This window comes from Somniosus microcephalus, chromosome 20 (assembly GCF_052327205.1).
Source record: "Somniosus microcephalus isolate GS21.2 chromosome 20, FLI_Smic_1.0, whole genome shotgun sequence".
NCBI lineage: Eukaryota > Metazoa > Chordata > Chondrichthyes > Squaliformes > Somniosidae > Somniosus > Somniosus microcephalus.
The window spans coordinates 2,929,426-2,943,049 of NC_141006.1; the positions used below are offsets into that span (position 1 = coordinate 2,929,426).

The 13,624-nt window shown below is 44.3% G+C and overlaps 1 protein-coding gene across 1 annotated transcript; it reads left to right on the top strand.

Annotated features, from left to right (window-relative positions):
• Positions 1-8,042: 8,042 nt before the first annotated feature.
• Positions 8,043-13,397, top strand: LOC147103024 (somatostatin receptor type 5-like). Its single transcript, XM_085962290.1, has 2 exons — positions 8,043-8,143; positions 9,644-13,397. The coding sequence occupies exons 1-2, from the start codon at positions 8,074-8,076 to the stop codon at positions 10,549-10,551; spliced, it is 978 nt and encodes a 325-aa protein (XP_085818416.1). The 5' UTR covers positions 8,043-8,073; the 3' UTR covers positions 10,552-13,397.
• The last annotated feature ends 227 nt before the right edge of the window (positions 13,398-13,624 follow it).

Here is a 13,624-nt window from a genome sequence, read left to right on the forward strand (position 1 = left end):
GAAAATGACAATGATCACCTTGCCAACCTGGAGCAGGTGCTCACTAGATTGCAGGAATATGGACTCCGAGCTAACTGCCCCAAATGTGAGTTTTTTAGAAAACAAATCTCGTATTGTGGACACGTTATCGATAAAGAGGTGTTACATAAGTCCCCAGAGAAGATTGAGGCAGTAGTCAAGGCTCCAGCACCGGAAAATGTGTCACAACTGAGGTCGTTCCTCTGGCTGGTAAACTATTACCATAAGTTCTTGCCAAATTTGTCTACAATACTACACCCACTGAACACCCTACTGCAAACTGGGGTGCCATGGAAGTGGAGTGACGAAAGTAGATGAGCTTTCCAGAAGAGCAAAACACGAATCACATCGAAAGAGGTATTGGCCCATTACAACCCAGCATTACCAATTCGGTTGGCATGTGATGCGTCACCCTACGGCATTGGAGCGGTGCTGTCGCACAAATTCTTGGATGGCTCAGAGAGGCCAATAGCCTTTGCGTCACGATTACTAACCTCAGCCGATTGTAACTACACCCAGATTGACAGGGAGGCCCTCAGCCTAGTGTGGGGAGTGAAAAAGTTCAATCACTATCTGCACGGGCAGAAATTCACCTTGCTGACTGATCACCAGCCTCTTGTCTCCATTTTTAATCCAAAGAAGGGCGTTCCGGTGATGACTGCGCAATGACTACAAAGATGGTCACTTTTTCTAGGGGCGCACCACTATGAGATTGAATATAAGGGCACGAAACAGCGTGGAAATGCTGATGGGCTATCACGCCTGCCACTGCCTACTGCAGAGGAAGCACCAGCAGTGGATCCTGTCGCAATATTCCATTCGACTATAGTTGAATACCTACCGGTAACTAACGCTTGTATCGAAAAGGAAACCCGAAATGACCCGACACTGTCTCGGGTATATGATTTGACAGTGAAGGGATGGCCAGCACATGGCGACTCACTGTTGCCAGCATTCTCGACAAGGAGAGAACAGCTGTCAGTGTGCCGGGGGACCTTGATGTGTGGATCCCGAGTGGTAATTCCACCCAAGTTAAGGGATAGAGTGCTCAATGAGCTTCATGAGGGTCATCTGGGAGGGGTAAAAATGAAAAGCCTAGCCAGGGCTTGCTTATGTGTGGTGGCCGGGAATCGATAAACAAATCGAGGACCTGACCAAGAGCTGCTCAGGATGCCAGAAAGTCCAAAATGCACCACCACAAGCCCCTCTACACCCATGGGAGTGGCCCTCATCTCCATGGCAATGGGTACATATTGATTTTGCTGGTCCATTCATGGACTCAATGTTTTTAATAGCCGTGGATGCACACTCGAAATGGCCTGAGGTCATCAAAATGTCCTCCACCACCACGGAGAAAACTATTGCAGTCCTACAGACCATTTTTGCCAGGAATGGCTTGCCAGAACAGAGTTGCTCTGACAACGGACCACAGTTTGTGTCCGAAGAGTTCCGGAGGTTCTTGAAAAAGAATGGGGTAAGGCATTACACATCCGCCCCGTATCATCCAGCCACAAATGGATTGGCTGAGAGGTTCGTACAAACCTTTAAGAAGGCAATAAAGGCTATGTACAATGACAACATTCCACTGCAGCACAAGGTGGACAATTTCATGTTCGCCTACTGGAATGCGACACATGCAGTCACCAACCAGGCCCCGGCCATGATGTTCTTTAACTGAAGGTTAAGATCTCGCCTGGATTTGCTCAGACCAAACGTACGAAGAGATGTTGAGAGTAAGCAATTCCAGCACATCTATGAGAAGCCAACAAGGAGCTTCAATGTAGGGCAACCAGTCTTGGCCCGCGACTACCGAACAGAAAAATGGCACACGGCAGGGCCCACTAATGTACACAGTGGACGTTGGGGAGAGCATCGTGAGATGCCATGCTGACCAGATCCTAGAGTCACAGGAGCAAGTCAACCCCATGCCTCGCCCATATGTACCTGGTGATGAACCCAATGTACAGGTCGCATCTACCCCAGAAACAGTAGCATCGGAAGCTGATGAACCAACCGACGACAGTGGGCCAGAATCGCCTCCGCACCAAGAGCAAGACACTCGGGAAAGGCGCTATCCAGAAAGGATCAGGAAGCCTCCCCAAAGACTGAATATATAAATAGACTATTTTCAGCTAATGTTGCATGTTAAAAGTGTTAATTGTAATTAGTTTGATATTTAATTGTTAAATGAGTGTTATGGTACTGTTAATCTAAAAGGGGAGGAATTGTAATGTATATACCTTTAAGTGGGGAACTATCTTTTACAGCTCATGTATACTGTAGTACCGGCAATGACCACACCTGTATATAGCCCTGAGTAGTAAGCTGTACAGATCAGTTGCAGTCTGAGCCACATTGAGTAAACACCTATTATATCGTTCTCCACAGTCTGTGTCTTCTTATACACAGACGTAACAACCACCATTTATGTTAAAGTACAGTCACCACCAGTATAATTAGAGTAGAGTCACCACCAGTAATGTTACAGTAGAGTCACCAACATTAATGTTAGAGTATGGTGACCACCAGTAATGTTAGAGAAGTGTCACCGCCAGTAATGTTACAGTAGACTCACCACCAGTAATGTTTGAGTGAGACACCACAAGTAATGTTTGGATAGGTTCACCACCAATAATGTTATAATAGGCTCACCACTTGTAAGGGTAGTGCAGGGTCATTGTCAGTAATGTTTGAGTAGGGTTGCCACAATTATGTTAGATTAGGGTCACTACCGGTAATGTTAGTGTAGGTGCACCATCAGTAATGTAGAGTAAGATTACCACCAGTAATGTTAGAGTTGGCCCTCACGGATACTTTTTGGGTTGGGTTACCAGCTGTAATGTTAGAGTAGGGTCACCACCAGTAATGTTAGAGTAGTGTCACCACCGGTAATGTTAGAGTAGGGTCACCACCATTAATGTTAGATTACGTTCACCACCAGTAATGTTAGAGTACAGTCACCACCAGTAATGTTAGAGCAGGGTCTCTAACAGTAATGTTTGAGTAGATTCACCACCATTACTGTTAGAGTAGGGTGACCAGCAGTAATGTTAGCGTAGGACCACCACCAGTAATGTAAGAGTAGGGTCACAACCTGTATTCTTAGAGTACAGTCACCACCAGTAATGTTACATTAGTGTGAACACCTGTAATGTTAGAGTAGCGTCACCACCATTCATGCAGATTAAGATTACCACCACTAATGTTAAAGTGGCCCTTCACGAGTACTTTTTGGGTTGGGTTACCAGCTGTAATGTTAGAGTAGGGTCACCACCAGTAATCTAAGAGTCCAGTCACCACCAGTAATGATAGAGTAGAGTCACCACCAGTAATGGTAGGGTAGGGTCACCGCCAGTTATGCTAGAGTAGTGTCATCAGCAGTAATGTTAGAGTAGAGTCACCACCATTAATGTTACAGTATGGTGACCACCAGTAATTTTAGCAAAGTGTCACCACCAGTAATGTTACAGTAGACTCACCACCAGTAATGTTTGAGTAGAGTCACCACAAGTACTGTTTGTGTAGGTTCACCACCAATAATGTTATAGTAGGCTCACCACTCGTAATGGTAGAGCTGGGTCACTGTCAATAATGTTTGAGTAGGGTTACCACAATTATGTTAGAGTAGGTGTACCATCAGTAATGTTAGAGTAGGGTCACCACCTGTAATGTAGAGTAAGATTACCACCAGTAATGTTAGAGTGGGCCCTCACGGGTACTTTTTGGGTTGGGTTACCAGCTGTAATGTTAGAGTAGTGTCACCACCAGTAATGTTAGAGTAGAGTCACTACCAGTAATGTTAGAGTAGGGTCAACACCATTAATGTTAGATTACATTCACCACCAATAATGTTAGAGTAGGGTCTCTAACAGTAAAGTTAGAGCAGAGTCACCACCATTACTGTTAGAGTAGGGTCACCACCAGTAATGTTTGAGTAATGTCACCAACACTGATATTAAAGTAGGGTGACCACCAGTAATGTTAGACAAGGGTCACCGACAGTAAAGTTGGGAAAGCGCCTCCACAAGTAATGTTAGAGTAGTGTCACCACCAGTAAGTTAAGAGTACAGTCAGCACCAATAATGTTAGAGCAGAGTCACTACCAGTAATGTTACAGTAGGGTGACCACCAGTAATGTTAGCGTAGGACCACCACCAGTAATGTTAAAGTACGGTCACAACCTGTATTCTTAGAGTACAGTCACCACCAGCAATGTTAGCGTAGAGTCACCGCCATTAATGTTAGAGTAGCGTCAATCACCAGTAATGTTAGATTAGTGTGACCACCAGTAATGTTAGAGTAGCGTCGCCACAATTAATGTAGAGTAAGATTACCACCAGTAATGTTAATGTGGGCCCTCACAAGTACTTTTTGGTTGGGCTACCAGCTGTAATGTTAGACTGGGGTCACCACAGTAATCTTAGAGTTCAGTCACCACCAGTAATATTAGAGTAGCGTCACCACCAGTAATGTAAGTCTAGTGTCACTACCAGTAATGTTAGAGTAGGGTCACCACTAGTAATGTTAGAGTTAGGGTCACTCTCAATAATTTTTGTGTAGGGTCACCACAATTATGTTAGAGTAGCATCACCACCAGTAATGTTAGAGTAGGGTCATCAGCCAGTAATGTTACATTAGGGTCACCAGCATTGATGTTAGATTAGGTTCACCGCCAGTAATGATAGCGTAGATTCACCACCGGTAATGTTACAGTAGGGTCACTTCCAGTAAAGTTAACATATGGTCACCAGCAGTACCATTAGAGTTTGTTGCCCTCCAGTGATGTTAGAGTATGGCCAACGCCAGTAATGCTAGTGTTGCTTCACCTCCAATAATGTTATACTAAGGTCACTGCCAGCAATGGTAGAGTAGTTTCACAACCAGTAATGTTACATTAGAGTCATTACCAGTAAAGTTACTGTACGCTCACCAGCAGTACTGTTGGAGTTTGTTCCCCACCAGTAATGTTTGAGCAGGTTCACCACCAGTAATGTTAGATTAGTGTCACCACCAGTAATGTTAGAGTAGGGTCACTACCAGTAAAGTTAGTGTACTGTCACCACCAGTAATGTTAGAGTTGGTTCACCTCTAGTAATGTTAGAGTACAGTAACCACCAGCACTGTTAGTGTTGGTTCGCCTCCAGTAATGTTAGAGTAAGATCACTGCCAACAATGTTAGAGTAGAGTCACGACGATTATAGTTAGTGTATGTCACCACCAGTAATGTTAGATTAGGGTCACCACCTGTAATTTTAGAATAGAGTCACCACCATTAATGTTAGATTAGGATCACCGCCAGTAATGTTAGAGTAGCGTCACCAGCAGTAATGTTATTGAAGAGTCACCACCATTAACGTTAGAGTAGGGTCACCGCCAGTTAATGATAGAGTAGACTCACCACCAGTAATGTTTGAGCAGAGTCACCACAAGAAATGTAGGATAGCAAAATACTGCAGCTGCTGGAAATCTGAAATAACAAAAGAAAATGCTGGAAAAACTCAGCAGGCCAGGCAACATCCGTGGAGAGAAATTAGAGTCAACGTTTCGGGTCAAAACCCTTTATCAAGACTAAAGAGGCACAGGGAATGAAATAGATTAAAAGGCCGGGCTGGGAGAGAACAAAAGAGAAGAAGAGACATTAAGAGGTATTCAAAATGAGACGAGATGGTGATAGGACTAGGGGAGACAAAAGACAGCTCTAGATTAGGTGTGAAATGCGCTGGCAGAATGGGAGACAGTTGCCATGTGGGAGAGAGAGAAAAATAAAAGGAAAGGGGGGGCGAAACCAAAACAAAGGTGTGGATAAAAAATATAAGTAAAAATGTAATAGGGGCCGAGGTAATGATCTGAAATTGTTGAACTCGATATTGAGCCCGGAAAGCTGTAAACTGCCTAATCGGAAGATGAGGTGCTGTTCCTCGAATTTACATTGAGCTTCCATGGAACAATGCAAGAGGCCAAGGACGGCGAGGTCCTTCCCATGCAAGCACAGGAGATGTAACACCTGCCCTTATACCTCCCCCCTTCCCACTGTCCAGGGCCCCAAACACCCCTTCCAGGTGAAACAGCGATTTACTTGTACTTCTTGCAATCTAGTATACTGTATTCGCTGCTCATGATGCAGTCTCCTCTACACTGGGGAGACCAAATGCAGATTGGGCGACCGCTTTTCGGAACACCTCCGTTCAGACCGTAAGGGTGACCCCCAGCTTCCGGACGCCTGTCAATTTAATTCACCGCCCCATTCCCACTCAGACCTCACCATCCTTGGCCTCTTGCATTGCTCCACAGAAGCTCAATGTAAACTTGAGGAACAGCGCCTCATCTTCCGATTAGGCACTTTACAGCTTTCCAGACTCAATATCGAGTTCAACAATTTCAGATCATAACCTCGGCCCCTATTACATTTTTACTTATATTTTTTATCCACACCTTTGTTTTGGTTTCCCCCCACCTTTCCTTTTTTTTTTTCTCTCTCCCACATGGCAGCTGTCTCCCATTCTTCCAGTGCATTTCACACCTAATCTAGAGCTGCCTTTTGTCTCCACTAGTACTATCGCCATCTCGTCTTGTTTTGAATACCTCTTAATGTCTCTTCTCTTTTGTTCTCTCCCAGCCTGGCCTCTTAATCTATTTCATTCCCTCTGCCTCTTTAGTCTTGATAGAGTCGGGATACCACCAGTAATGTAAGAGTACTTTCACCACCAGTAATGTTAGAGCAGTTTAATTACCAGTAATGGTACAGTAGAGTCACCACCGGTAATGGTAGAGAAAGGTCAACACTATTAATGTTAGATTAGGGCCACCGCCAGTAATGTTAATGTAGAGTCACCACCAGTAATATTCGAGTAGGGTCAGCACGAGTAATATTAGTGTAGGGTCACCACCAGTAATGTAAGAGTGGAGTCACCACCAGTAATGTTAGAGTGGAGTCACCACCAGTAATGTTAGAGTGGAGTCACCACCAGCAATGTTAGAGTAGGGACACCACCAGTAATGTTAGAGTAGAGTCACCACCAGTAATGTTATAGTAGGGTCACCACCAGTAATGTTATAGTAGGGTCACCACCAGTAATGTAAGAGTAGAGTCACCACCAGTAATGTTAGAGTAGGGTCACCGCCAGTAATGTTAGAGTAGGGTCACCACCAGTAATGTTAGCGTAGGCTCACCACCAGTAATGTTAGAGTAGAGTCACCACCAGTAATGTAAGAGTAGGGTCACCACCAGTAATGTTAGAGTAGGGTCACCACCAGTAATGTTAGAGTAGGGTCACCACCAGTAATGTTAGAGTAGGCTCACCACCAGTAATGTTAGCGTAGGCTCGCCACCAGTAATGTTAGAGTAGGGTCACCACCAGTAATGTTAGAGTAGGGTCACCACCAGTAATGTTAGAGTAGGGTCACCACCAGTAATGTTAGAGTAGGCTCACCACCAGTAATGTTAGATTAAGTTTACCAGCAATAACTTTAGAGTGCGCCCTCACCGGTATATTTTGGGTTGGGTTACCAGCGGTACTGTTAGAGTATAATCCCCACCAGTAGTGGTAGAATAGTATCACCACCATTATTGTCAGCGTAGCTTCATCACCATTAATATTAAAGTAGGGTAACCGCCAGCAATATTAGTGAGTAGTCATCACTAGTGATGTTAGCGATGAATCATTGCCATTTATATTAGAGTGGAGTCATCATTACAGTAAAAAATTAAATTTTGATTTTGCAATGGATGAGAAAACTGTTCACCGAATAAATGTGTGACTTGAAGAGTCTAACGCAGAGTCCAGGAGGGATGTTACATTTAGCGTTCAGGGACCAAGCGCAGGGCACATTCCCTCTGGAATTACCTTCCATACAATTTCCCCACTGGCGGCCTGGCGCTCTGAAGCGGAAAATCGCTCCTTGTTTCTTAACTGACTGTAACTAACGCCTATTATTGTGTAACCTGTTTTTCTGACCGAGGCTCCGATTGTTCTATAAATGGGGAGTATTTACCGATCTCAGATTCAATCCAGTCCGAACCCTAAAGCTGGACAGATTTCGCACGTTTTTTTCAAAATGCAACTGCCAACAATTTTACAGATAGAGCAAATTTATTACCCAATTCTCGCAACCTTCGGTGTTCCCGGTAAGTCAATGTATTATGTTGCCTAATAGCTGTTGACTGTCTCAGTGTTAATGTAACAGATTCCGAGAATGTCCTCATTGCAGAGTCATTGATCCACCGGGACCAGTCGGTGAATATCAGCGGGAATTCTATCAGTCCGCGCGACTGCTGAGGCGCTGCTCTGGTCGCTGGATCGTGGCCACCGGGAGCTCAACTTTGCTCCACTTACTGAGGGTGGACGAGGTTGATTCCCCGGCCCCTCAGATCGTACATAGATCACCAAAGAATGTGTTGCTTAGTGCCCATGTTAATCATGTCATCTGTACCATTGTTCCCTGTGTACACTAAGTGTATAATTCCTTGCACTGCAGCCACCTCCACCCATCAGAGGACTGTGAAAGATATTTGGAGCAATAATTGCCACTCAGGGAGCTGCTCCCTTCCCCTCGGCTGCAAAGAACCTTCACGGCTCCACCAACTCCCGCTCTTTTACCGAGCAGCTTCCTCGGGGCGATTGTAAATAGAAGAAGTGCAGAGTTTCCACCAATCCCGAATGTTTGTGTCTCAGCTGAATGTATTATTTGAATTTATATCTTTCCAGTAATTGTAGGTAAGTTATATTGAATACAGGTGACACCTGATTCCGAGATCCCCCTCGCAAATTAAACCGATGTGATTAAATGTAAAATTCCATCGATTGCTCCCTGGGGCCGCTGTAACTCATCAAATTGGCTCGGTGCATCACATGGTACCAGCCTCATGGCGGGATGCTTTCAGCGCTCCACACTGCAATGGAATATGTGTTTGGATGTATGTTAGGAAATCAGCTTCTTTATTGTCTCTGAATTTGAACAAGTTATAGAACCATCCAAGTTTGCACGTTAAGGGACTTTAATCTGTAACTGTACTGTCCCTGCGAGGTACTGCGGCTTGACATGGACCGCACCATTAAAGTCTGAACCGAGACTCAATGGCTTTCAAACGAAAGGCATCGACATGAAACGTTAACTTTGTTTCCCTCTCTACAGATGATGCTGGTCTTGCTGAGTATTTGCAGATTTTTCTGTCTTTATGCATGAATATAGTGTCAGTGGCGATAGTGATGGAAATTCAATCGAAGACATGGATCATGGTCAGCTGATCCGTTGACGCCCGTTTTACAATGTCGCACCAAGTCAACATTCCCCTCCGTTGTGCCATCAGTGCCTGGTTGTCAGTGTTGTTGACCTCGCTATCTGTTGCCATTGCCGATACTGAATACGAGCGACCCTCCCAACACCAACCTCCACCCATCACCTTGACACAGGCTGACTGAGGTGTGCTGGAAGGACGGTGCATTCCTGCTCCCTCGATATTGATTGTTTAATGATTAATTTCGTTTGAAAAGCTCTATTGTCAATGCTCCTATATAATAAGGTGTGCATAATCCTAAATAGGAACACATCGTTTCATCTCCCCACAATACGATGTAAGATTTATCCGAGTGTCCCCGTTACTTACTCGTGTCCCTCTTTCTTACAGCGAACCTGTTGACAATGGTGGTTCTCTCCAGAGGAAACTGCGGCCTTTCCAAATGTATCTCGGCCTACATGGTGGCCATGGCAACAGCGGATCTACTGGTCATGATCGTCAATGTAATTGTATATAAGGTTTTGAGTAAACACTTTCCAAATCCATTCCTGTCCTACACTGCCGTTTGTAAGTTCATGATGTACATGTCTTGTGCCAACCTGGATATGTCGGTGTGGTTTACCGTCTCCTTCACATTTGATCGATTTGTAGCTATATGTTGTCAGAAGTTTAAAACAAAGTATTGCACAGGGAGAACTGCAGCCGTGGTTATAACAACGGTCACTGTCCTTGTTTATTTAGAGAACATCCCCCATTGGTTTGCCTTTGAACCCAAACGAATAATCAACAATGTTCCCTGGGGTTTCCGTCCCAGTGCGGCTTTTTATACATCGCCTGCAGGTGTAGCCTACTCCCACTTAGAACCTATTTTAATTACATATCTTCCTTTTGCTTTGATATTACTGTGTAATTGTTTGACAGTCAACCGTATTTTAGTGGCCAGTAGAGCCCGCAGGAAACTCCGGGGTCACAGCAGCGAGAAGCAAAGTGATCCAGAGATGGAGAGTCGAAGGAAATCCATCATTTTACTGTTCGTTGTATCGGGCAGTTCTTTATTGTTGTGGCTGACATCTGCCGTGAGTTCTATAGTTAGCAGCCTGGCCGTGCATCGTCGACCCGTTTATGCATCTCCTGCATACATCGCCATTCAAACCGGATATATGCTCATGTATCTGAGTTCCTGTACAAACACGTGTATTTATGCAGCTACACAAACTAATTTCAGGGAAGAGCTGAAGAAGGTGTTGAAATCTCCTTGGACATTGCTTCTGATGTTGGTTAAAAAAATGAAAAATTAAACTACAGCTTCCTTTAAGTAGAGTTAAATTACAGCCCGTGCTCCATTTTCGAATGGCCGTCTTACTGTTAGGAACAAAGCCGATTGTTGCTGTGAAAATGAACAGGTATCAGAAAACCTTTCTTCCTTTTTGTGCCGTGTGTTTTGTGTCTGCTGCTTTCCCTGGGTCAGCCGTCGCTCAGCTGGGAGCAACCTCGTGAGAAGTCCCACTCCAGGGACTCAATAATCTACCATAATCTAGGCTGACAGGCCAGTGCAGGGCTGAGGGAGTGCTGCACTGTCGGAGATGCCCTCTTTCGAATGAGAGATTAAACCAAGACTCCATCTGCCCTCTCAGGTGGACGTAGAAACATAGAAACATAGAAGATAGGAGCAGGAGTAGGCCATTCGGCCCTTCGAGCCTGCTCCGCCATGAGATCATGGCTGATCATCCAAACCCTAGCACCTGGTCCCTACACCGACAGCCATCCCACCCAAGCCCTATCCCCGTAACCCTGTAACCCCACATATTTAATCCCCCCTAACACTAAGGGCCAATTTTTATCATGGCCAATCAACCTAACCCGCACATCTTTGGACTGTGGGAGGAAACCGGAGCACCCGGAGGAAACCCACGCAAACACGGGGAGAATGTGCAAACTCCACACAGACAGTCACCCGAGGCCGGATTTGAACCCGGGTCCCTGGCGCTGTGAGGCAACAGTGCTAACAACTAAAAGATCATTTGCCCTATTTCGAAGAGGAGCAGGGAGTAATCCTGGGTGTCCCAGCCAATATTCATCCCTCAATTAACAGCAGTAACAAAACTAATTATCTGGTCATTATTACATTGCTGTTTGTGGGAGCTTCGTGTGCGCAAATTGGCTGTCGAGTTTCCTACATTACAACAGCGATTACACCTCAAAAAGTACTGCATTGGCTGTAAAGGGCCGGTGGTCGTGACAGGAGCTATATTAATAGAAATCTTTCCTATTCTTTCTTTTACCCCGGATCAATATAATCATTTTCCGCTAATCAGAATATCCTAAAGTCTGCTGATGTGATAAGGGATTGGTTTATCTTTCTATTGTAGCAATGATAACATTTAGCCTTTTCCTGTTAAGCAGCGAAGTACAAGTCTGTTTAAAGTACCGCTGGGCCGTTGGGCCACGGCTGACCCTGCAGCAATGGTCAGTTTCACGATGAAGTAATAAGCGGATTTAATGAAACTCGACATTGCAAACAAATTCTCCAATTTCAGGGAACTTTAATCATTTGGTAACAGTTTGGGATGAAAGCTAGTTCTGCAAAGGGCAACTTCTGGACATCCATCATCATTTTCAATTAGTACAATAGATACAGAAACAAGAAGTCTTACTGTTAAAGGTTTCACTTGGTATAATTGCAATTATATGGGCCAAGAGTGAAACTATCGATCAGATAAATCAATTAAGTTATCTTTATGTGGAGTTTTATTTTATCTTTGATATAATTGTGTAATGCAGAAAGGTGAGGATTGTCGAGTACAGGGAGTGAGAACAATGAATGCAGACTAAGAGTTTCGAATGAGTATTCGGTTTGGTGAAGGCCTGAGCTCAGGACTGTGACATGTTTGGGTCTCCACACCAACCATCATCAGGTGTGCTTCTCATTTCTACCTTTTAAATGTGTGTGTAAGGACTATGGCATATGAGCTGAATATACCTATGGCACCTCACGCCAGTGTTCAAGAACCTTATTGAAAAGCTTATGCTGACAATAGCCTTTGTAATTTTATTGTGAATGGGCTTCATTTATTAACTGTGATTAAGAGCCCGCTTTACCCGACACTCTTTAACGTTCCACCTGACCCAGACCTTCTCCAAAACCACAATTCTCTTGGCTGCAGGGCCCCGTGGAGCATGGGTTCTGCCAAACCGGCTGGCATCCTGCTTCTGGGGGAAGTGGTGATTAGTTGCGGCCGGTATGTGTAAGAGCCACATTCTCATTTTACTGGATGCGGACCACCAGTAGTATTTAAGGACCGAGTCAGGCAGCCGGCAGAGGTTTCAGTTCCATCAGTCAGCGATGTTCTGAACCTAGCTACAATCGTGAGAAGGCGACCTGCAATCAACCACATCATCCAAACTCAACAGGTAAAATAGAAACCAACGGCATGTATAATTAACCATTACATTACCGTGTCACGTTCAATCTGATGTGGTTGTGATTCCCCGTCTCCTGTTTCGAATTAACCAGTTGTTGTATTCCCTTGTGTTTCTCTGTTTCTAATTAAACAGTTACTGTGTTTCCCTGACATTCCCGTCTCCTCTATTTCTAAATAAACAGTTTCTGTCTCCCCAGACCCTTACTTTTAAATGAAGTGTTATTGTGACCCGCTGGTCCCTATTTCTAACAGCAGTTGCCATATTCCACTGACCTCTTTCTAATTAAACCATTCCTCTGTTCGCCTACATTCCCTTTATTCTATTTCTAATTAAAAGTTAATTTATTGCACTTAATTTTCCTTTTCTCCATTTCTAATTAAACATTTACAGTGTTCCCCTAAATTCCCCTTTATTCTAATTCTAATCCTCCTGTCCTCTAGTTTTAAATATAAAGATTCGGAAGGAAGCCTGTTCCATAGATAGACAGTCGCTCACTGAAACAATGTTTACAGAGATTCGTTTTGAATTTGCCCATTCAATCTCAGGCCGTGTCCTCTGGTTCTACTGTTCCGGACAAGGTGAAGCAGCTCATCATTGTTCAGCTTATCGAGTGGATTAAGAACAGTGTCTCGTACACATTCAGATCCCGGATATTCTTGTAACCTTTGATGTTTGTAATAGGATTGTTAATACGAAAAGTATAATTAAACTGCTGGTGGTGGGGTGAATTACAATTCAACAGTTTCAATGGTTTACATTATATTTCAATTCAGAATCTATCAGCCTATATCATCGGCCTGTATATCATCCAAAGCAGACTTGTCCTGTTATTACAATTTCACTATAAAATCTCACTGACACTCTACTTCACTACAAGGTCGCAAAAAAATAAACGCTGTGAGTGGCCGGCAGGATTCCATTGGATTTAATGAACCGCAAGAAAAGTCC

Bases quoted from the DNA above. Each gene is read 5' to 3' on its own strand.
- LOC147103024 (XM_085962290.1), top strand. From the start codon at position 8,074: ATGCAACTGCCAACAATTTTACAGATAGAGCAAATTTATTACCCAATT. The intron at 8,144-9,643 runs GTAAGTCAATGT...TCTTTCTTACAG, and splicing joins CGCAACCTTCGGTGTTCCCG to CGAACCTGTTGACAATGGTG.